At 39.4% G+C, this 25,974-nt stretch overlaps 1 protein-coding gene across 3 annotated transcripts in view; it reads left to right on the top strand.

The window, feature by feature from the left end:
* Positions 1-25,974, top strand: part of NFATC2 (nuclear factor of activated T cells 2) — a 161,895-nt gene that overhangs the window by 65,697 nt on the left and 70,224 nt on the right. For all 3 annotated transcript variants that reach the window (XM_060772100.2, XM_060772101.2, XM_060772102.2), the window contains exons 4-5: positions 8,782-8,984; positions 9,895-10,067. In XM_060772100.2, coding sequence (XP_060628083.2) covers positions 8,782-8,984; positions 9,895-10,067 — 376 coding nt within the window. The remainder of the gene's footprint in view (positions 1-8,781; positions 8,985-9,894; positions 10,068-25,974) is intronic.

Genomic DNA, 25,974 nt, shown 5'->3' with positions numbered 1-25,974 from the left:
ACCCTGATGGGTCCAAATGTAACCATGCAGTAGAATGGGGCTCATTTTGGATCAGGAACCCACATCTACCCTATTTCCTGATCTGCTTTTTCAAAATGATCAGTTGCACTTCTGTCTTGTCTGAATTAAGTTCCCATTTTCCCATTCTTAACCAGTCTAATGCCTGAAACAGGTTCCTAAAACAGCTTTGATGGAGCTTGATGGAAAGGAAGAATAAGAGTTGGGTGTCATCATTTTGTTTATGACATGTGTGTGTGTGTGTGTGTACTGAATAGCACGGTGGAGAAGAAACCGCCCTGAGGGATTCCACAACCTAAGGGATCATACAAAATCCCACAGCAGAACCTTCTGTGATTATGCTGTAGAAAACAATGGAGCAATAGTGTTTCCAGCAAGGCAACCCAGATGAATAATATGGTCAGTGCTTTCAAAAACCACTGAAAAGACCAACAGGAACATGCTCCCCTATCCAGTTCTGGATGAGGATTGTCCACCAATGTGGAAGATCTGCCTCTGACCCATAAGTATGCTTGAAATGGATAAAGATCATCAGTTTCATTCAAGAAAGAGGAACATTCATTTATAACTATGAACTGGAAACAACAAAGAGTCTTCTGGCACTTTTAACACTAGGATATTCATTGTGGTTTAAGCTTTTAGTGGACGAGAGTCTGCATCATCAGATTAAAGAAAAAACATCATATATTAAATTCATAGATTTAATCCTATAAATGAACATTTCAAGCCCCCCCCCCCCCAGTTATTTAAAGAATAAAGGGCAATCTCTGCTCTTTCATTCAGTCCAGGGTGAGAACCCTATCTCCAGATGTTTTAACTCAAGTTCCATGATCCATGTTGAGTGGCCCAAACTTCTATAGAGATTTCTCCATGCCTTGATACATTAGTTCTATATTGGTGAAAGCAAGATGAATCTGAAGTCTGCATGTCTCCTGGCTCCTCTTCATTTATAGCATAATGGGAAGGCTGCCAGCAATGCATAGAAGTTGCATGTGGCCTCTTTCTGGGGGTGCTGATGGTGGTGGATTAGTTCTTCTATGCAAAGATACCTCCTGCTGACTGTTGAAGTGGAGAACAAAGAAAAAGAGGCTTAATGTTTCTGTTCTCTGATCTTCCTGTTCTGTTTGCTTTGTACAGCTTAATCAAGGTTTTTTTTTTAAGCGGTCCAAGTAATTGAAAACAAATTTACCATGTCTCAGACCATCAAGTTCCCTTTCAGCTAGATGGCTAGCTATGCGGTAGACTCTTCTGCTTTCAATTTCCACTGATGTGAGAAATGTAGAATGGCTTGATTTGTAATTGTGAATGTTAATAATGAAAGAGAAAATCTCTGGTTTTGAGCCTACATAGGAATTCTGGCTTCGTTACGCTTCACATGACAAACTCCAATTCAAAACCCTGCTATTATTCTTTACTGAAAAAAATTCTGTTCAACTATTATTTTAACCAAGTGCCCATTTTGTTTCCTCAAAACATGTGCTTCATACAGGATATTTAAGTATTTGCTCAGGCTAAGATTCTTGTAAAAAAAATTAGGCTTGCTTTTCTATATGCGGATAAATTTGGTTGTTGAATGTAACTTCTGTGATATCCTGTTTTTCTCCCCATGGGGACTCAAGGTGGCTAACAGTCATAACTATCAAAACCTACTTAGAGAAAAATACATTAAATCCCACTTATAACAAAGTCATACATATTTTATGTTGCACTGCGCTTTATTTTCATGAGTTTTTCTTTTTTCATTTTGAAAGATGCATGCTTGATAAAGAAGCACCATCTCATCAACTCCCATGAAAATCAAAGGAACGTTTTTATTTCAACAGTTGTGTTTAAAAATCCTCCAAAATTAAGGTTCCTGGCAAATTGTTACATAACCTAATGGAGCAATGCCTGGAAGCCCCCAGCTGGACAATTGGTGTGTTGCCAATTTCTGAGTATATTTACTACAAGTCCTCCTCTTAGCCCAATGTTTTCCTAACTCTGGTCTTTTGGTTGTTTTAGTACTTCTGCTCCCAGAATCCATGATCATTGGCAAAGAAGCTGAAGTTTCTAGGAGCTGAAATCCAAAACACCTGAAGATGAGAGTTTGGAATCACTGCAGTAGCCCATGACATCATAATTGGATATGTTTGATTACTGTCACTGATTTGACATAGAGAAGGATTTTCAGAATTTCTCAAGGAGATTAGATTAAGGAACTCTTCAGTTCAACACAAGACCTCATCCTACAAGAGGAGGGGGAGTGAGAGGAATCATCTTCTAAGTGTGGCATTCAGTGGCCTTCTGTTTCCAAAGGAAACTGAGAATTTCATAATAATTCCCACCCCACTTTAAAATCCAACAGTTCCCATCTCACCTTAAAATACCTGGTTTTAACCTTTTATATGCTCAAGGGGAGCAATTGAGTCATTTCCTCCCTGGCTTCACAAGCCTCCCATTTCTATATACTACTTTAAAGAGGAACTCCACTGGAAGTCTATGTGGGAGCCCGTCTTTAAAGTGAATAGAAACTATAAGAAGTTGATTCCCCCACTGCTTCCCCCACATTGTGGGATGAGGTCCTGTGTTTGGTTAAATTTGTGATTTTACACAGCTTCTGTGTCCCCAGAAGCTGAACTTTCGGGGGCTGGACCTTTCTAACCTGAACCCCACTATCGTCTTTACAGCTACGGAAACTTGGTTATAGTTTCCAGGAATTAGTGGAAAAATTGGTTTCATTTTGAGCAGCTATGAAAAGAATATTTGAAAAATAGAAATGTCTTTAGGCTATGATAATAAAAGAAGAGGGAACCATGTGTATGACCACGTTGCTTAAAGGCAGAGCAAAAATTTTTAAAAGAAATTTTTTAACAGTACCTGGAAATCTATTTTGGATTAAATGTCTATAAATCTGGAGCTCATTGTACGTGAAGATGTTCTATATGAAGAAGTCTATATGCGGTATGTTTTTCAGGTGATGCTAGGAAATTTGAATGTAGCTGCCTATTATTCTAAAAGAGGACTTTAACTCCCAGATGCTTCAGCTTCCTTGGTCAATGATCAGGGATTCTGGGAGCAGAAGTCCAAAGCACCAGGAAAGCCAAAGTTTGGGAAACTAACTAAACCAGGTGGCCCAAAGTTTGGTGTAAGGCAGTCTCATATTTTCATAACTTCAGTTTTACACTTAGATTATGTAACTATTGAGCTATTTCTTAGCTGGAAACCTTCTGTTTTGATTGATTTGATTTACTGTTGTAGGATTTTGTAGTTTGTGGGTTTTGCAAACTATCTTAACCACAAAGGTGACTTCATATATATGAGTCCCTATCCAGATATTTGCCTTCTCCCAGGTGGGATTGCATAGCCCTTGGTAATCCAACCATGTAACGTTACCAACAGTTACGGAGCTGGTATGGTGAATCACATTTCAGCAAAGTTGCTGTTGAAGAGCATTTGGGACTGCTGTGGCATATATTTCTTAGAGAATGACTTGTGCTTTCTTGTCCACTGCTCCCAAGTCTCGTGCAAAGGAGTGGTATGAGGATATCCTGTCTTTTCCCAAGACCTGGAAGAGGGAAAGAAGAGGAAGTTCTAGTCCCTTATGCATCCTTTCAACACTGTCTCTGTGGAATTTACAAAATGTCACTCCATGGCACCACTGATGTATTGTAATATTCCTCCAGGCACAAAAGAATACAGTATTTTGAAATGCTGCTGTAGAGGAATGGTTTCAGATTTTTTTGTGTGTGTCAGGAGAGACTTGAGAAACTGCAAGTTGCTTTTGGTGTGAGAGAATTGGCCGTTTGCAAGGACGTTGCCCAGGGGATGCCTGGATGTTTGATTCTTTACCATCCTTGTGGGAGGCCTCTCTCATGTCTCCGCATGGGGAGTTGGAGCGGGCAAAGGGAGCTCAACCCGCTCTCCCTGGATTCAAACTTCTGACCTGTCAGTCAGCAGTCCTCCTGTTACAATGGTTTGTGCCACTGGGGGCTGCATGTCTTCAGATTGGGAACTAGTCTTGGCAAATTATCCTCAGATCTGAACATTAGACATGCTACTTTATTGAACATCTCCTTCTTCTTTGTATTTGCGATTTTTTTTAACAACAGATAAAAGGCATAGATAAAATTTACAAAACACAAAAGTTAAAAAATAAACAAAGTTTAAGAACCAGTTAATAGCATTTACCATTTTTATTTAAAACAATAGCAGAACAAAAAAATCCCAGAAAATCCAGCAAATCATTTAGGCAGGATAAGCTTTGAACATTCAGTCCCTAAAGGCCTGTTAGAATAGAAAAGTCTGCAGACTGAGAATAGGGAAAGTGTCAGTAAGGGGTCCCAGAGTCTGAAGGCAGTTTTTGAGGGGAAATGCAGTCCTTCAAATAACCTAAACCGCACAAGGCTTATAGGTCAAAACCAGCATTTTGAATTATGTTCAGAAATGGACCAGCAACCAGTGGAGCTGATTCAACAAAGGAGTTGCAAGCTCCTGGAATCCCCTATCCACCACAGATACTTTTCATAGTAAAATGCACTTTTTTCCAACTTCATGATCCCAAAGACAAACTACTTACAGATAATAATGCTATCTATAATGTCTTACTCCTAAGTTCTGTTATAGCATGTACTGTGTATACTTGTGTATAAATTGTTCTCATGTATTATTGAAGGGCAGATCTTTGTGCCACAATTATGGATTTTGATATGACCTTTAGATATGTCGAGGGTTATTCCTCAGGGAAGAGAAGTGGCAGCATTACCTTGGGGGGGGGGGGGGGGGAACCACTCCCACCACTATTTTCCCACTCAAATACGTCAGAAGTGGCCTGTAGCAGAGGTAACAGAAGGTTGGTGCTTCTTTTAGATTCTTCTGTGATGACCTATTTATTTATTTATTTGCTTACTTACTATATTTCTATCCCACTCTATCTCACCCCGAGGGGGACTCAGAGCCGCTCCCAATTTTGACAATTATTCAATGCCACTATTACATAAAAAGCAACAATGAGTAACACAATTAAACTGTTAATGGCCTAAGCTCTTGGTTTTTGTTTTTTGTTTTTTATTGGGGGGGGGGGGGGGTTGCCACACTACTCAAGGTTATTCTTTTTTCAATTAGAATTAACGTACAATATTTATATTGACCTATGAATAAGTTAATCCAGGTGTTTGGTTCGGTTTTTACAGTTAAGTTTCAATGCACAGAACATTTACAGTATCTTTTTTTTCATTTGGTTGCCTTAGTCCCTCCTGTTTCTATACCTTTGCAGTGATGTGGAATTATAGCCATTTTTAAACTTTGACTTACCAGGAGAAGCTGGTTCTGAGAAGTGCCATTTTGATTTCCACATGGTACCTTAGAACAACTCTACATTAAATACTTAGTGATGAATTGAAATGGCAGGTCCCCAAATGAGCTTCTCCGTGGTGGGGTGGGGCACATCAAAGAAGGCTCGGTAGTGGATTCTGCCAAGTTTCTTAGGCTGTGGCAGTTCTCTAAAGGTGTTGCATACTGACACCAATCCGATTGCTGTATAGGACAAGTCATTTATGTAAAATAGTTGCTCACCACAGGTCTGCTAGACATTACGATACTGTTTGTGAATCTATGCTCCAATCGGTTGCACTTTGTGGCATGTCTCACACAACAACCTGTTGCATGTAATTGCGTTTGCACTATTTAAAATGTATGTACTGTTAATGTTTGCAAAGACAGTCACACAGCATTAGCCAAAACAGAGTTTATTAGGTATTTAAAATTCCTTTCCTAGCTCAGGGCAACCATGAGGCATATATGATGGCCTGCCATGTGCACCTTCTTGCAGGTGACAAAATTTGGAGGTATATTGAACTCCTGGTGAGTGATGCAAACTGAGAGGACTCATGTTAGCTTTGTGAGTTGTGTCTGCCTCTCACCGATGGAATTCTACTAGCTTTACATGGTGCTACTCTAACTCTGTTTGAATTGCATCGTTGTTATCATGCTCCTCAGCCAAAAAAACAAAAACAGAACAAAAGTGTGTGTGTATGTGTGTTCCTGGAGCAGCTTATGTCCTATCTATAGCTACTTGCCGGTCTAAAACTAGAATGGGAATTGCAAAGCTTCCAGAAGTTGTTAGACTTCAAATACAAGCAACCAAATGATGAGGAATGCTGGATGGGAGGAAAGAAAGAAGTTATCTTTTAATAAGTCTGTTGAAATTATTCTCCTTTCTTTGTGGTGCTTTCTATCATGTCCTGTTGGAAGAACTTCCAGTTGAGAGAGAAGCCTTCAGGGAGATGTTGTTTCAACCAGGGTGATAGAATCATTGTGGTTTCCATTTTATCTATCTCTGCTATTTCTCAACATCCACTTTTTATGTATATGAACTGGATTTAATTACTCAGTTGAGTTCTCTAAGTCAGCCTCTAGGCAAGAACACGATATATTCTCTTTTTCTTTCTCTATCGTACATGTGGACACACACGTGCACACACACTTCCTTAGATTTGGAATGATCATGACTCCAGATTATTTCTTCTGCAGCTAGATTATTTCCAGCTATTCAGAAACAGGAAATGCTTTGTGAGCTGACAATGTAAACTGACAAAGAGTTTGACTAAACATTTGATTGATGCCTCACCTATTGAAATTTAGCCTTTAGGTTTAGCTTTGAAGTTTATCCTTGCACTATATATAAGGAAGATCTTGAACATCCTGTTTTAGTGGTGTTTTCTTGTTGCATTGCTATGGAGAAGGAGGCAGAAGACATTTTGGTTAGAATGCCCTATTACTCAAAACATTTCTAACATAGTTTTATTCAGATTTCAGTTCTTCACAAAACAACCTTGAGTCAACTATTAGGTGGAATGAGGTATCCTCCTGAGGCATGAGATGCTGGCATTCAGGGTGTGGTGGCAAGATGTTGGAGGAGTGAAATGTGTGTGATATGAGTCTAAGATAGCCTGCTGCCCTAAAGTACAGTGGAGGTTGCTGACCGTTAGTATTCAGCTATGATGCAAGTGCCAATCAGGACAGCTTATATAAATAGAATTCTGTGTGAGACCCAGGACCTTTTTGTACTAGAAAATTATAGCAGGATGATCCCACTTTTACTGTCTTGAATGTATCCTATGGAATCTTAGGGTTCATAGTGTGGTAATGTACTGGAGCATTCTACCTATGAGAATTTGACATCTGTGTTGTATATGCCTTCAAGTCATTTCTGACCTATGGTGACCTCAGTGTTTTCTTAGCAAGATTTGTTCTCAAGTGTCCCATTGCCTTCCTCTGGAGCAGAAATATTGTGATTTACTCAATTCAAACTCTAGCCTCCAGAGTCATAGTTCAATGCTCAAACTACTACACCATGCTGGCTTGCCCTTCCTAAATCCCAAGATTCTATAGGCTGCAATCCAAGTAGTTCAAATGGAATCAGAGTGCTATAATTATGTGTGAAGTGTCCCACCCTGTTGTTGCTTTTCACAGGTATAAAAATGTTGCTGACTTCCCAATTAATACCCAGATTTTTTATTTATAAGGGGTCAGTGTTTAAATTTGTTTTCTATAAGTCACCTAGATTTCAGCATTCTTAATAAGATTAAGGACTGCTGTGTCTTTAACTTTGTATGTCCTAGAATAATTGAGTTGGAAGAGATCTCATGGGCCAGCCAGTCCAACCTCATTCTGCCAAGAAGCAGGACAATCTCATTCAAAGCACCCCCGACAGATGGCTATCCAGCTTCTGTTTAAAAGCCTCCAAAGAAAAGCCTCCACCACACTCCAGGGCAGAGAGTTCCACTCCTGAACAGCTCTCACAGTCAGGAAGGTCTTCCTAATGTTCAGGTGGAATCTCCTTTCCTGTAGTTTGAAGCCATTGTTCCGTGTCCTGGTCTCCAGAGCAGCAGAAAGCAAGCCTGCTCCCTCCTCCCTATGACTTCCCCTCACATATTTATACATGGGCATCATGACTCCTCTTAGCCTTCTCTTCTGAAAAAATGAGAAAAAAGTAGAAATTTAATGTATTGTCGAAGGCTTTCATGTCTGGAATCACTCAGTTCTTGTGGGTTTTTTTGGGCTATATGGCCATGTTCTAGAGGCATTTCTCCTGACGTTTCGCCTGCATCTATGGCAAGCATCCTCAGAGGTGAAGACCTCACCTCTGAGGATGCTTGCCATAGATGCAGGCAAAACGTCAGGAGAAATGCCTCTAGAACATGGCCATATAGCCTGAAAAAACTCACAAGAACTGAGTAGAAATTTAGGTCACTGAACACAACATACCTGATGTCTGCATCATTGTTGTATATCTTTCAAGTAGATTTCAAATTGTAGCAATCCTATGATTAATTCCAATCATTTCTTGGCAGGATTTGTGCAAATAAGATTTGTCTGTATTATACTATACTGATGTCTTATATATTAGAAGAGTTATATACATAGAAGGGGTGGGAGAGAAAATGATTTCTAAAACATCCAGCATTTCATCAGAATAACCACAGTTACTAAATAAGATCAACATTCTGTACCTGAATTTGTTCTGGCCCTGCAATGTAAAACCGCAACAGTTAATAGACGATTGTGCTTTCCCCCATTTAACAGCTTATGGGTCAAGGAAATTAAAAGAATCAAAACTCCGTTAGTTATGAAAATCCTCTGTCTAGTTGCTGTCACCATAGGTGATCAGCCCAGCAACTATTTATAGCTTGTCTTGTACTCGGTCTCACACTACTTATATTTTGATTTGTCTCCTCTATTTGTTGATGAAATGATACTGATGTAACTGATTTGGTCTTTTGCCAGCTTCATGGTTACATGGACAATAAGCCCTTGGGCCTTCAGATCTTCATTGGAACAGCAGATGAACGGATTCTTAAACCACATGCTTTCTACCAAGTTCATCGCATTACGGGGAAAACAGTCACCACAACAAGCTATGAGAAAATCATTGGCAACACCAAAGTGCTGGAAATTCCCCTGGAGCCAAAAAACAACATGAAAGCAACGTAAGTGTGCTATCAGAGAAAGTGTCTTCTTGCAAGATATTTATAGAGCCAAATGTAATGTGCATGCAACAAAGAACCTGTATTTAATTTGAAACGAAAAGTATCACATGCAAAAGATTTACGTTCAGGCTTGAATGTACAGTTTGATTTGATCATGCAGTCATAGCTTAGTAACAGAACAAATTGTTTGCATGTAAAATGCTCCTGGTTCAGTCATTCATATCTCTAGTAAAATGGTTAGGTAGCAGGCTATGTCAGTTAGAGCAGGCAATACCGGCAAGGCAGATGAATCAATGCCAAATCAGTTTAAGGCAGTGGTTGTCAGCCTGTGGGTCCCCAGATGTTTTGGCCTTCAACTCCCAGAAAGCCTAACAGCTGGTAAACTGGCTGAGATTTCTGGAAGTTTTAGTCCAAAACACCTGGGGACCCACAGGTTGAGAACCACTGATCTAAAGTATATATTGTGATAGAAACGCGTATACGCCAACAAGATTCCATATGAGTATTATGGCTGTTTCTGGATTAGATATGTAGTCTTGCTTTAACCAATGTATAATATTGTTTATTTAGTGTTAAATTGTGTGGCAATTCCCATCCCCTTTTCTTTGTCCTTTTTTAAAATGTTGAGCCACAACTCTCGTTAGCCACAGCCAGAATAGCCCATGGTGCATCACACTCAAACATCTTCAGGGCCTGAGTTGTTTTAAATGGAGGCCTATACATCTCAAAATGTATGCTTAGCTATGAAGAATTTTAAAAAATGAACCATGAGAAAGTTCTCTTTCAATCCGTGGTTATAATCAGGTGCATTAGCATTGTCTTTCCTGCCTTGCAAGTGTACTTGGTAATTAAGTGATTGATCCCTTTGGTTTGAGATTAATTGATATTTCCTCTCTTTTTTGTTTTACAGTATTGACTGTGCAGGCATCCTCAAACTGAGGAACGCAGACATTGAACTCCGGAAAGGAGAGACAGATATTGGTCGGAAGAACACCCGTGTGAGGCTGGTTTTCCGTGTGCACATTCCTGAATCCAGTGGCAGAATAGTATCTCTGCAAGTTGCATCCAACCCCATTGAATGCTGTAAGCCACATTTTTTCTTTAATTCGATTGTTTTCATAACATAGAACCCATAAGCCTTACAAGATTGAAATAAACTTGCAAGGTAGTCAATCCAGTCTCCTGCCCAAAGATAGCTGTGCTCCAGGGGCAAACATCCATGTGCACACTTTACATTTATACTCAAGGCTGCATTGGTATATGTATTGAATGGGAGTAAGTCTCACTGAAGACCACAAGGCTTACATTTGAGTGCATTTTTCAGAGAAAGCTGCACATAATGAATAGTGAGGTGTTGTGATATCATTGAATCAGGGATCACTGGTGTACACTCAGGACAGATAAAAAGCTGAGATTTGGTATAGATTCTGTCAAAGACTGCCTGGTTATATGAAAGTCTGAAAATGAGATATTTTTACAAGTCTCACTCTGAGTACATTGTAGCGGACTGCTTCCAGGCAGTACTCCAAGAGAACAAGACCAATCAAGCAAGCCATAAAATAGTGGGGGTGTGGGAGTTTCCCTTTTGTACACTTAATTAATCCCTATGTTGAAGAAGAGGGGATTTCCACTTAACATATGTAATGATCACAGAATGTGGTCTGTACTAACCCACTAGCCCTCACTTTCAGCAAATGTTCTCGGACTGGGGCCCACTAGCGTATGTTCACTTTCTTAGATTTCCCATTTCCAGCTATCATCCTTTTTGGTGTAGGAGGATTAACTCCCAACATGAGCTCTTTGCATTTCACAGGACTGGACCTGTAGAAGGGCCTCCATTCTGGCACATGCAGGGAGTCTTAGTCATCTTCAGAGTGTTTGCACTTATGAGTCTTGTTGATCATCCTGTGATGCTTTTTGTTAGTAACCCGACCTTTCTCAGTGGTTTGGGGATTTTACAGAATCATAACGAACCATTTTCACTTCTTTTATTGCATGACTCATAATAATCTACAAAACCCTGCTGTAACAATAAGCAGCCTGAGAAAAGTTGTTCAGACGATTTTGAGCAGTGTTGTGGCTTCTGACTGTACTGTAGCAATACTACAAACATATAGGTTGCAAAGCAAACCTCTGAAGAAATGTGATTAATTGGTAGGGTGTGCCTTTTTAGATACATCTAATCTGGAGTTCAATCCACTCTAGCATTTTCTTTTCCACTGTATTCTGCCACATACAAGCAGAACAGCAGGGTAGCTTTATTGTTTGCTGCTTTCACCTGTATAAAAAATTGTCTACCTCTGTCCATGGATTTCACTGGCACGCAAACTAATGGAAGACGGATCTAGTTCTTAATGAAAAGGGAACCGGCCACCATCTATTCCAATAACTCTGTCTAAATTTTGGATAGTTACTTCTGTAAATTTAATCACACTTTTCATGAAGCAGTCCTGGTTCCAATATATATATGTCCTATCTCATTCTTCCCCATGTATTGTCAATACATAGTCATCTTGCATTTTGAACACTTTTAGAGGAATCCAAGAAGAATACATGTTCTGTCTCCCATTCTGTTTAACATATATATATATACATGAAACCGTTGGGAGAGGTCATCCGGGGTTTCTACCCTGACCCTAAACTAGCATCTGTCATCAGTAATGGACTGGATGAGGGCAAACAAATTGAAACTTAATCCAGACAAGACAGAGGTACTCCTGGTTAGTTGTAAGGCGGACCAGAGAATAGGGTTCCAGGCTGTGCTGGATGGGGTCACAATCCCCCAGGTCAGCGGTTTTGGGGTACTCCTGGACTTGGCACTGAACCTGGAGGTCCAAGTATCTGTGATGGTCAGGAGGGCCTTTGCAAAATTAAAACGTGTGTGCGAACTGCACCTGTTCCTTGAGAAGCCAGATCTGGCCACGGTGATCCATACTTTAGTTACATCATATCTGGATTACTTAATACACTTTACGTGGGGCTACCTCTGAAGACTGCCTGGAAACCCCAGCTGGTCCAAAGATCTGCAGCCACATTGCTAACTGCTGCAACAGCAAAACCCTTCTGTTGCAGCAGCTCCACTGGCTGCCAGTCTGCTACAGGGAACAATTCAGAGTGCTGGTTATGACCTTTAAAGCCCTAGATGGTTCAAGTCCAGGCTATTTGGCTGACAGCATCCCCTTGTATGAATCTGAGATCTTCAGGAGAAGCCCTTCTCTCGGTCCCACCTCCATCTCAAGCTCGGTTGATGGAAACCAGAGAGAGGGCCTTCTTGGTGGCTACCCCTCGACTCTGAAACTCTCTTCCCAGGGAAGTCAGAATGGACCCCCTCCCTGCTGTCCTTCTGCTGACAGGTTAAACCTTTTTATTCAAGGAGGCTTTTAAAAAAGGTTTTTAAGATCATCAGGTGTTGCTTTGATTTTATATACTTTTAATGATATTCAATACTGTTTTAATACTTGTATGTTTTTATATTTTAAGTTGCATTGCAATGCTTTAGTTGTGAGCTGCTTTGAGCTGCATTTATACACCACCTTTCTCATACCGAAGGTGATGATGATGATGATGTACATAGCCCAGTGTCAATTCTGGAGAATTTTCCCAGTAGTTTGTCTATTATTCCTAGTAATTTAGGATAAAATTAGGTTCATGGTTTATCAAAGTCTCTAACCTCTTTGACACATTGGCAATGAAGATCCGCATAGTTAAAGCAATGGTATTCCCCGTAATCACCTATGGATGTGAGAGCTGGATCATAGGGAAGGCTGAGCAAAGGAAGATAGATGCTTTTTGAACTGTGGTGCTGGAGGAAAGTTCTGAGCGGGCCTTGGACTGCAAGAAGATCCAACCAGTCCATACTTCAGGAAATAAAGCCCGACTGCTCATTGGAGGGAAGGATATTAGAGACAAAGTACTTTGGCTACATCATGAGGAGACAGGAAACCTTAGAGAAGACAATGATGTTGGGGAAAATGGAAGGAAAAAGGAAGAGGGGCCGACCAAAGGCAAGATGGATGGATGGCATCCTTGAAGTAACTAGCATGACTCTGAAGGAGCTGGGGGAGGTGATGGCTGACAGGGAGCTCTGGCATGGGCTGGTCCATGAGGTCACGAAGAGTCGGAAACGACTGAACAAATGAACAAAAATGGCAACAACCTCTTTGAAACCTGAAGACGAGAACAGTAGCACTATAAAACAATGAAACAGCAAGCTATCTCAATCACCAAGTTAACTGTTTGACTCATTACAAAAGTTTACTTTGGAAGATGGTCACACTTTATTAATGAAATAGGAGGTTGGGTTTAGTTATCTGTTTCCTTTTTGAACATTATTGTACAGTGGGGTTTTTTTTTTCGATTTCCTTCTTCACATACATTTATTGACGATGTTTCCTAGCTGCAGCCTTGCAGCTCTGTCTGCTTCTGTGAGAAGAAATGGCAGCTTTAATATAAAGCACACTAGCCAGCACTATTAAACCATAACCCTCTATTGAAATAGTTCTCAGAGGGATAATTCTTTTTAATGGATGAATTGTTGCATGCGGTTGTATTTTGGTTCATATGGGTAGGACTATAAAGCCTGGAGATTTGTATTAGCTCTGGAAATGGAAAGGAGAGGTCCCCCTCTCCAAGTCCTCCTATCAATATTTATGAGTGCTTTCCTTGCTCATTTTTGCAGGCAGTGACTCTTGTTGAGGATAAATCTGCCTGCAGGATCCATCTAAAGCAGAAGTAATTTATAACATCCTTTAGAGACAGCATCATGAAATAGTCAAGTTTGAGTTAGCTGCTGGTGTTCCCTTGAGATGCTGGTTGCTAGCAACAGTGCACCTGAGAGCTCCCTTCAGTAGGGAGAAGATCAGCAGCTGCAATGAAGTGAGAATTGACATGAGTAAAGAGGTCATATTCCACTGTGTGTGCTTTGAGGGATGTGGTCCTCAGTAGTTCAAAGAGCGATTACAAGAATTTGGCATAGCATCCTAAAAAAACCTTGGTGTGTGGAAAGTACTGAGTAACCAGTTACATCTCCAAAGACACACTGTTCCTGATTGTGCATGTGAAATTGATGACTATGTTCAGTAAAAGAAAAATAAGTTCAATAATCATATATACCAATCCCAGGCTTTGCCTCTGAGCATAAGGTCTTCATGTCACTAAATATGTAGTCACAAACATGTTTCTTAAATGAAGGTCTGCCAACTTAGTCCAGAAGGTTAACTGACTGCTAATTAAATGCAGAGCCAGACTTTTCAGGGGCAGATCAGGAGATGGGAGGTAATATTTAACTGTTTACCTGCCATTTGCTTTCCATTTTGCTGAAGGAAAAATAAGAAAAAATGGCCATTGAAGACATTTGAAGTAATTGAGGTTTGCCTTGTCTCAGCCTGTTGAAGTTAACTTTCCAAGGATAAAACACCTTTCCCCTTCCATCATGGAGTGCTAAATAATATTTCCTTGCAATTCGTTAATTATAAATATTGATAAACATATTCCTTCCTAAAAAGAATCTCTTTGATTATTTTTGACATTTCCCTATTGTGTGCAAACTTGTTCTGTGCCAATGAATTTGAGTCAGATATATATATATATAAAATATTTTAGTCAATTTCCTTGGAAGTTTCCTCTTTTTTATTTCTTTTCTCCTCCTCCAACTCAATTTTCCCAATAAAATTAGATATACTGGATTTATGATATGCAGCACAGTTGTAAACTCAGTGGAAAGAAACAGTTCAACAGTGCATTCATATTGGCAGGTCCTCTACGGCTTTGTTAAAACTGAAAAAGCTAGCCGATAGATTGTCAATAGTAGATGAAAAGCTGGGTAAAAAGTAGTCACCCTCCTATCCCATCATCTTTTTCTGCAGACTACTGTGGGACCCATTACCCCTTTATTTGCAAGTGGCACACTGTGAATGATTTACAAATTATGTTAAAATTTCATAATTTATTAAGGGACCATAATTTGGTATTCCTTGATGTAGGTTACCCCAGTGAAGAATTTTCAACCTTCTTGCTCTGGTGCTGTAATGCTTGACACTGAAACATATATTATTTCCAATTAGGTGTTGGTTTGTTGTGAACCAACATGGGGTGTCTCCTGGCTTTGGAGCTGTGGGCTTCTTGGTTTTCTGTGTATGAGCCAAATTCTTTGCCCCCACCTCCCACTCCTATTATTTTGCAGGGGTCTGGAAGCAAACACAGTGGTGCCTCAATAGCATCAGTCCCCTCACTCCTTTCCCCCCTTTGTTTCTCTTCCAAAGCTGGGTCTAATGTAGTTTTTGGCATGGAGGATCCATAACATCTTGATTTGCAGGCAGTCAAATAAAATAAAGAAAATCCCCACCCAACCCGTATGCCATTAACAGAGCTAAAATGCTGTTTCAAGGCAAAAGTGAATGTTTCGTTAGCAGTTGCCTTCCTGCATTATGTCAGTGGCTGTTGCTATTGAAAGTAAACACCCGGACTGGATAAGTCAACACTGTTATGTTTATACAGAGCTCATAAACTACAGTAGCTGTAGGTCTGCTTTATGGAGTGCCAGCCCCTGAGGGGAAGAGAAGGAATAGTGCAAAATTATAGGCTTACCGTTCACCTATCCTGAGCTTTAGAGGCAGTGAATATTCTGGGGTTTAATACAGCATGCAAAAGAAAATAAAGTTAATCTACACCAACATTATCTATTCCACATGACTCCCATTTGTATATGATGATGCTGAATTGGCTGGCATATCAGCAGATCCAATTCCCTTGCATTATTTAGTATCCATCCAGCTCTTATGAACCCAAAATATGATATTTTAAAAGAAATCATCAGAATGGATGGCAGCATTTCCAAATAAAATGTATTAAATAAAATGCAAATAAATATCAAGACCCAAAAGTCTGTTACCAGAACAATAACAGATGGGATTGGAAGGGAGTACAATGAATTGTTTCATCAATGCAAGTTTGCAAATGGTACTTTCAAACAAAACAAGAACAGAACAAATTAGACAGGTAATAGGCTTCTCTTATAGCTTTCAGGTAATAAATAGAATTATAGTTCAAAAATAGATCTTTGAACATTTTTATTACTGTTTGTATTTTTGGTGCCTAGATAGAGAAGGCTATAAAATACAGTGGGGGGAAAAAAGTATTTGTCAGCATTGGTCTAGCTTTTTATTTTAATCTCCCATTATATTAGGGTCAAAGTAGTTACAATTTAGAATGTGTATTCCAGAAGTGGTGATAGGAAATATTGTCCCCCTCTTTGAGGGTTGCAACTCATGGAAATAAAAACAAGAGGGTTGTCTTCATGTGTCCCTTAAGAGGATTGGGGGATTGTTGCTAAGTCCTTGGACCTTTTTGGCCCATTTTATGCCAAAAACAAGAATTTTACCAACAAATACTTTGTAAAAACAGACAGATGAAGGACAAAGGTTCCTTTACATTTAGTCTAAGAAATACAAGTGATATTTTAGTCCTCCATGTATGTCTCACAAGCAGTGGGCCTTTGAACCAAAGATTTTTTTCCTCTGAAGTCACTGTAGTCATTCATGTGTTTTGGGCTCATTGGTCTTTGCTAAACACGGAAACAAATCTGAGGTTTGCAAACTAGCAAACAATGCCCCATATACAAGCTAAAATATGAAACCATCCATAAAAGTTTACAACATGTAAAACAAACTAATAAGAAAATCATGGGTGATGATGAATTGGCCTGTAATGCCTAACCACATTTTTTACAACAAATTTACTTCTATCCTTTTGTGCCATCCGTGCAAAAAAGAGCTGCCTTAAAAATCATCATCCCAACCAATAAAAAAGGAGCAAATTTTCACCGCCTCTTCTGGGTTAGGAAACTCACATAGAAATTATGCCAAATCTGCCAAAGTTTGTCTAAGAAAGTTATATATTGAACAACACGGAAGATCACAGGAGAAAAAACACCCTAGTTCCCAAAGATCCCTAATAAAAACAACTATTTGAATAAGCGTTTCTTGAAATACATAGAACCTATGTACAGACATTTGTGGACTTGATTAGCTGTGTGAATTCTTTCCACTGAAATTTCCATTACTTCGTCCTTCATAACAGCAGGAATCACCCAATGAAACTGACCTTTTGACCATGAAAGGGAGAGGGAAAAAACTGTTACTTCCCAACACATTACTAATTCATATCTATCACTATACTGAGATCTTCTAGCATTAAAAACCATGAACAGATAGATTAATGGAAGTCAGTCAGAATAACTGAAAATGAAACTTCTGTATTCAGAAAACATTTGAATGCTAGGTCCAAGAAAAAAAAGGGGTAACTGCTCCATTCACATTCTGATCCTTAGGCTTTCTGGGAACATTTGACAGGGAAAGAATAATAGGAGTACAGCATTGTCTAGTACAGCCTAATCCTCTTCGTACTCATGAGATGGTGATGGCCATGTACTATGAGATGTGTACAGCTGATTTTCCACATACATGGGTTTCACTTGCGAGCTTTTGATTCTCTACTGATTTGATTTATAGGTTCTCTCTGGCCAACTTTCTCCAGTCATGCTGGAGGATCTAGTGATTCCTATAGAAACCACATCTACAGGAATCTTTAGTTTCTCCAGTGGGATTTTATGATCAGATTTCAGTAGAAGCTGATCATAGATCCATGCTGAAAGAACTAGAAATTCACATAGAATCATAGAATCATAGAATCAAACAGTTGGAAGAGACCTCATGGGCCATCCAGTCCAACCCCCTGCCAAGAAGCAGGAATATTGCATTCAAATCACCCCTGACAAATGGCCATCCAGCCTCTGCTTAAAAGCTTCCAATGAAGGAGCCTCCACCACACTCCGGGGCAGAGAGTTCCACTGCTGAACGGCTCTCACAGTCAGGAAGTTCTTCCTAATGTTCAGATGGAATCTCCTCTCTTGTAGTTTGAAGCCATTGTTCCGCGTCCTAGTCTCCAAGGAAGCAGAAAACAAGCTTGCTCCCTCCTCCCTGTGGCTTCCTCTCACATATTTGTACATGGCTATCATATCTCCTCTCAGCCTTCTCTTCTTCAGGCTAAACATGCCCAGTTCCCTAAGCCGCTCCTCATAGGGCTTGTTCTCCAGACCCTTGATCATTTTAGTCGCCCTCCTCTGGACACATTCCAGCTTGTCAATATCTCTCTTGAATTGTGGTGCCCAGAATTGGACACAATATTCCAGATGTGGTCTAACCAAAGCAGAATAGAGGGGTAGCATTACTTCCTTAGATCTAGACACTATGCTCCTATTGATGCAGGCCAAAATCCCATTGGCTTTTTTTGCCGCCACATCACATTGTTGGCTCATGTTTAACTTGTTGTCCACGAGGACTCCAAGATCTTTTTCACACATACTGCTCTCGAGCCAGGCATCCCCCATTCTGTATCTTTGCATTTCATTTTTTCTGCCAAAGTGGAGTATCTTACATTTGTCACTGTTGAACTTCATTTTGTTAGTTTTGGCCCATCTCTCTAATCTGTCAAGATCGTTTTGAATTCTGCTCCTGTCTTCTGGAGCATAGAACATAGAGATGTTCTTTTTGGTAAAGAAATAGCAATGGCTTTATCTGTAGTTTTTCACTTTCATGGGGCCTGTGCCCCTTAATTCCAGTGAATGTAGAGGGCTGACTGTAGATTGCCAAGAGGACTTCCTATCCACTATCTGCTTTAGACATGTCCACACAGGAATGTCTTTAGAAACAGCCCTCTCTGAATCTTAAAGCAATGTCTAAATGCACCTGAGCATTAGCTCCTGAGCATCTTTGTATTAGGGTGCAAAGAAAAACTTTACAATGACTCCTTTATGGAAGTTCCCTCTTTTGATGTTCCATTGGAATCAAAGTTGGATAACTGGGAGGTGTGGCAATGATTTTAAGACATTACACTCAGGATCTCATCACATGGATGTCTGGCTCCATCCTAGGATGCTTCCAGAACAGAGTCAGGATGGAGGCAGGTCAGAGCTGCTGGAGCCCTTCATGCAATATAGGGCTACTTCTGCCAGGGCTCCATCTTGGCTCCATTCTGGAGGTGTCCTAGGACAGAGACTTGAGAACATGGGTGGCTACCTGTGTTGTCATAGCCTACAGTTGGGCCAGCATGGGGGGAAGGTAGCCAGTGACACTTTCCTGAGTGGAATGGGAAAGGTGATGATGTGGGCCTTGGAGAGATGGTTTTCCCCACTGCCCTGAAGACTCTGCACTTTAGGGATCTCAATTTGATGAGGTCCTGAGTCAATCCATTTCTTGGTCCAGATCAATATGGTCCACATCAACTAGCAACAAGGTCTTCAGAATTTTAGAGAAGTGTCTTTCCTATTGTGTGTGGTTTCCCACTGGGCTACAGCCCTTCCCTCTTTGGAAAAGAAAAACCAAACTATTAAGTTTTGGATGACTTTTAATTGCAGTGAGCAATCTGGAAACCGGTTGATGCTGGGCTGAGATTTTATTAATGTTACTTTTTGAAAAATGCATTTTAGGACAGACTTCCCTTTGTTAAATATAACTAATTATACCCAGATGCAGGGGTCACTTAAAGAACCTTTCTGGCGAAATCAGCAGGTTGTGAAGTATAAAAATAAACACTACTACTGCTCCCCCCAAAAACACCCACTTGTCCATACAGCAGCAATGCTATAGAGGAGGTCCTGGCCATTTTCTTTTACATGAAGCTACTGTTGTTTTCCAGCATCAGTTGAAAATAAAGGAGAACAGTCAGTAACTCTGATGAATTGCCAATCAAACCAGATATTACTTTCATCTTGCACTTTGGGATTGTATATCTAATTTCTATTTAATGAATGAGGTTTTATTTAATAATAAAGCTGGTGCATAAGAGCAATGTGGCAGCAGGAGCTGAGTCAGAAGACTGATGTTTGAGGTAGCCTTTGACCTTCTGTGGACTCCTCTATGTAGAGGATCTACACCCTGTAACCATCCTTGCATGAAGGCCAGGATCCTCACCTTGAGTAATTCCTGAGTAACTTCCACCTTATCCTTTCTCTGATTCTGAGCACCTCAAATTGACAAGAAGGATGGATGTTGCCAGGGGGTCTGTTTTGTTCCATTTCCAACTTCCAGAGCCCTTCCCCTTCTTTCCCCACAAGTTCATTGAGTGGACAGGATGTTGACGATGAAAAAAAAGAGTTTATGATAAGAAAAAGACTTTATTTTAATAAGGCACCCTGGAGTGCCACTCCAGGTAATAAGCTTAAGAAGTTGCAGAATAATAATAATAATAATAATAATAATAATAATAATACAAGTAACATTAAAAAGACCTTCAAAATCCACAAATAGCAAGGAAGCAGACAATAATCCTTGACTCCCCCAACTAAATCTTCCTTTGCCGCTTATTCAGATGTATATATTCTGTTCTTAAGATTCTTATGCCAAGAAAATGCTGTCCCTTTTATAGCCCTGGCCCCAAAGGGAGATGTAGTTCACCCTGGGGCCAATGCAGTTCCAAGCTTGGGCAGTTATCCACCCTGAGCTAAACTAAACTCTTTATAATGTAATGTATCTATCCAGATGCATTCATCAAGGTGCCCTGAAATTCCCTTCAGAAATGTCCAGTCTCGGAATTCATCTCAGCAGAAAGAAAATAAACTTTAAATATTCAAAGACAGTATTTAAGCTTATTTTCTCTTGAATGCTGTGGATTATTTATTTATTTATGCTTGCTATTATTTACTCTAGAGTTTTCAGAAATATAAATCTCCTGCTAGTGGTAAGTCCAATTATGAACTCATCAGGGCCCTGTCTGTTTACAAAGAATGATTAATCATAAACCATGTGGAAGAAATAAGCAACTTCTGTGAAAGTAATCTTAATATATTCTACTGGCAGCCTTGCGGCCCAGCTGTGAGAATAATAAAAGATGAGTGCTCTAAATTTAAAATGAAGTATTAAAATTGTGCAAGTAATTAATTACAATAAGCACTGAAGTCTATTCTGGAAAGTACTTATTTAAAAGTTTTTAAAATACATTTTATCACACAAAATGAATGACTCAACTGAGAATTAATAGACAGTGAACAAGTTTTCTGAAGCTTAGACACATGTACAAGTGTCGCATTTGTTGTTCAGGTGCTTTAAAAACCCACAGCAAAGTCTAACTTCTGGAACCTTTTTAAAGATTCAAGCAAAGATATTGTTATTTTTTGAAATGTAGCAAGACTACATAGAACTGCAACAAGATTGTTCTGGCAGAGACAGCTCAGCTTCCTGAGCACCTTTATGTGACCAAGCTTTCGGACAGCAAGGCTCATAGTGCAATAAGATAATAAAAATAGTGAACAGACCAATGGAACGGACTCTGTTTTGGATGGCGTGGTTTGAATAACTGTTTTTAAATTGTGTTGCTTTATCTGTGAGGTTTAATAGAAATGTTATTATATTATCGATGTTTAATTTTTATGCTTAATGTCTAAATGTTATTTTATGTTTTTGTTTTAATTTGGTTAGGTTAATTTATAGTTATATGTTATTGTCTTGTTATTATCTTTCGGTTTTCACATGTATGTACGGTATTGAATTTTGCATTTATAATGTTGGAAACCTCTTTGAGTTCCCTTTTTTTGGGGGCGGGGGGAGCTGTATATAAAACCAGTAAGTAAGTAAGTAAGTAAGTAAGTAAATGGCATTTCAGGGCAAATTTAATGATATATTTTTTGCAAAATTTCACTTTGATGCCTTCTGAAGGGGTGGGTTCCGTGTCCTAGCCTCCAGGGCAGCTGGAAACAAGCCTTCTCCCTCTTCCTTATGATATCCTTTCAGCTATTTAAACATGGCTAGCATGAGTGGTTGAAAGTTTCAAAAGGCATAGCATTCATTTTGCTAATAAGAAAGACTGATCAGATTATTTTTAATGTATGTCAGTTTAATAGATGTTCATTCATTTATCTGTTCAAACCTTCTTTCTGTTATTTTCATGCTTGCATTTACATTGCTTGCATTTCCCTCAAAATTATATCTTATACAATTTCCCCCCTGAGTTAGATATATACATCTCCTGTGAAATATGGCTTTGAATTAAAATGTATCAATAGCACAATAGAATTAACACAAATGAAATAAGACAGTAAATTTATCAATAATATCCATAATAGCACTAAAAGTTAAAATTATTTTAATTGATAACATTTTAGCTTGGGCTGAAATTATTGGGCTGAAACTTCTGTAATAGATTGGGGAGAGAGAGGGGGGGGGACATTCAGGCAACCTTCCTAGGTATCAAATGATTGATGCGTGGACTAAACAAGGTTCTAGTGGCCACTGAAAGCAAATTAATCTCTGTTAGTGTAACCACTGTGTTCATAATCTACAGTGCACTTCCTTTCACATGCACATCTCTACAGTTGTTAGTTACACTGTAAAGTGTCATTCTGAATCTGTGAATCTCTCTTCAGAAAGGATTCTGTCATTGCAGATTCCATGTATCGGGTTCATTTTTTAATCCATGTAGAAGCAAAAGGAAGCGCCCAGTTGTAAGCAGAACACCTGTACAAATTGGTTCCCATTTGAAAGGTTCATCGCCCTTTAATATAAATCTCCTCTCTCTTCCCCCAAAAGCACATGGGTTAGCAGAAAAAGATGTTTGAACTGCTGAAGAGAGTTCTCTGGAGATCTTTACTGCAGGGATGGGATGAGCGTGGAGGAGTTTGAATTCAGGTCCTGAATGCCAAAGCTCTTAAACAGTTGCCCTTGAGACACATCTAGAGCAGTAAAATAAAAGGAGTTTATCTTTTCCAGCTGTTACTGTTATGGCCAGGTTTTTTTTTTGGTGGGGGAGGGATTTCAGATCTCATACCTTGTGCTGCTTCTGATACAAGGTGAGAACAATGTCCTCATCACACCATTTTTCTCCATCTCTGTGTGCTGCCAGCACACTGCTAGCATAGAGTCCGCTGGAGCCCGTCAAACGATGCAGGACTACTTCTGGAGATGATCCTTTGGGCTCCATGCTGGCAGTGTGCTGGTAGTGTGGCAGCAGCACAGAGATGGAGCCCAGAGGAGTTGAGTGACTGCCCAACTTCTCATAGAAGAAGCCAGGGAGGAAGCCAGGGACAACACAGAAACATCATGGGATGAGAGCTCACGACCAACCATGGTAAGGGGGCCAAGCGGTATGCAGCCCCAGGGTTTCTGCTGCTGTTCCCTGGTTTCTCAACCTCCATGTGATGAGGTCCCAAGATGAGCCTATTCAGTATAGAAGGGATCATTGCTTTGCAAGACATTGTGTCTTAGAGCAAAAGACTGATCAAGATAACATAAGTCTTTAATCACCCTTTTACTTCTTTACTTGCCTTTTCACTTCTATGAAAGAGAGTTGTGATTTTTTTTTTGTTTTCCATTCTCATGTATAAAATTAATTTATTTCAACGTTTTTACTCACTCAGTGAGATTATGAGAGCTTTTACACCATCTATTTTTTTACTCGCCTTTATTTTTGTTGCAAAACATTCACTTAAAAACACCCAATGTCAACAAAATACTCTGAGGTATTTTTACTGAGCTCAATTTTTTTAAAAAGAAACAAATGTTATGAGCAAACGCCTGTTTCACCAAAGAAATCCTGAAGCATTAAAGATCTTGTGATGATTGACTGTTTTCTTTATGAAATGTTGCATTGTATGAAGACACTCTTTCTTATCAAGGTTGGGAAATGTGTGGGTATTCATTATGTCCCTATGTGAAGCTAAGGATTTGCTTTTGAAGATTTAGTATATCATTTTGACTGCACAAGGGTTATCTGGAAAGTAAGGTTACGAGGCATGTAGCTCTCACGGGGAATTTTCTCAGTGGAAGTTGGTATCACTGCTGTGTAGCAGAAAGCAAGAGGAAGCAAATGAGCAGTGTCAGTTGTCAGTAGCTTATCAATTGGCAATGTGGTGAAGGTTAGAGATGAGCATCCTCATTCCGTTTCCCTCCAAGTGCAAAGTTTGTGCTGTAATACGCTACTTAAATGCTAAGGGCATGAATGCTGCTGCGATTCATCATGAAATCATTTCAGTTTATGGAGAGAACATAATATCAAGACACAGCATGTGCAAAATGGGTATGGAATATATTGTGAGACCATGAAGAAACTTTGTAGAGCTATCAAAAACAAATGTTGTGGGATGCTGATGGCAGGAGTCTGTCATCTTCATGACAATGCACATCTTCACACTGCTCATGCACCACAAGGGTTGTTGACTTCATTGGTTGGGATGTTTTAAGCCACTCCTCTCAGAGCCCTGGTCTCTCACCCTGTGACTATCATCTGTTCACTAAATTGAAGGAACACCTTAGTGGAAAAAACATTTCTGACAACAAGGAGGTAAAAATCAAAGTGCCAAACTGGCAAAAAAAGGTGGAGGGAAACTTCTATGACACAGACATCAAAAACTCGTCCCAAAGATGACAAAATGTATTGAAATCAATTGTGATGATTTGGAAAAATAATGTAATGCCTATGCTACAATCCATGTAAGTTTTATTAAAATATATTCATTCTTTGTAATTTAAAAAAATCTTGTAACCTTACTTTCCGGATAACCCTCATACTTGTGAAATCTAGTGACCGTTTCCTTGCATACGCTTGCTATTCTTCTGAACTAGATTTTCTTGTAAAGGCCAGATGAAATAATAAATTGTTTATAGAATTGTTTGATGAATTCTCTTTCTCAAGCTGGTATGGTTCATACAGCATGTGCCTGTATATGGATGCACATACATATAGCTCCTGTCAAATTCACCATTCCTTGATATACATCATAACTTTTTTCACAACACAAGTTGTATATATCATGTTTCTAAGCTCTCAATGATGGTGTTACTCCCAATCTAACCAGTCATTTTTTTTAAAAAAAAACAAAAAATAGAATTGGTTTTCAGCATTCTATGAATGTCCCATTCCTCTTCAGCTAGTTCTATTTGGCAGAGATTTGTCATAGAAGTCTATTAGATTGTATAGCTGGACAAGTGGCACTCACAACAAAATATGTATATGTGCATTATTATTTCTGCTCTTCATCCCTTTTTTTAAAGTTATGTAGTATTGGACTAGGACAGCTTCTATTCAGTAGTATGTCTTCTTGATGTATCTTCTGAATGAGCAGCAGTTTACTTAGAGACCCTAATGATACACTGAGAGACTCTGTCTCACCTTGGAAGCTAAGCAGAGTTAAGTCTAGTTAGTATTTCGATGGATGGCAGCCTGTCAATACTAGGTTTTATGTTTCAGAGAAGAGAAATGGCAAAACCACTTCTGAGTATCCCTTCCACAAGAAAACCCTAAGAAATTCAAGTCTCGGCATAAGATTATACACACTTCATTTTCTTTCTCCAAGGACAGTGACCTCTGTTCTTACTTCTAAGAAAGAGCACACATATACTCCCATACTCTGTCCTTTCTACCCACTGCCTGGCCTGACACTCTTCATTCTGATGATAGCCAATAGCTAAAAGAAATGGGGACGTATGCAGAAGAGGAAGCCAAGCAATAGTTCAGAGAGAAAGATAAAAATTTGGAAGTTAGACTGAGGGTGTAACATGCATGCATTATCCTAAAGTACAAGAATTTGAAGGATAAAAAGGTTGTTCTCCTTTAGTGAAGAAAATTTGGATGAGCATGTTCTTCTGCCTGCCTTGTTGTTCCTCTGGGAATGATGAATTCATTGGAGTCCTTCAAAAAAAGATAGTGGAGAAGATCTCTCTATTCAGTATTAGAGGGAAATAGGAAATTTTCCAGCATTTCCTGGTCTGATACTTGAGATTTCATTCATGCTTTGAAACAAAAGGTCTGAGTGCTACCACATGCATTAGGTCTGTGTGATACATGAAGGAACCTTCATATAATACAATTTTCACCTGTAATTTGGAACCCTATTTTTCTTATCTGAAATGAATGATATCTTGAACTACTGATTGAAACACACCTTAAAATTGTGTTAGAGGACCTTCACATTCCTAGAGAAATGTTCTCCCCAGGACTCCAGCAT

Source organism: Anolis sagrei, chromosome 4 (assembly GCF_037176765.1).
Source record: "Anolis sagrei isolate rAnoSag1 chromosome 4, rAnoSag1.mat, whole genome shotgun sequence".
In the NCBI taxonomy this organism is placed as follows: domain Eukaryota; kingdom Metazoa; phylum Chordata; class Lepidosauria; order Squamata; family Dactyloidae; genus Anolis; species Anolis sagrei.
Note: the sequence above shows the minus strand (reverse complement) of the source record. Positions and strands in the feature narration are given on the sequence as shown.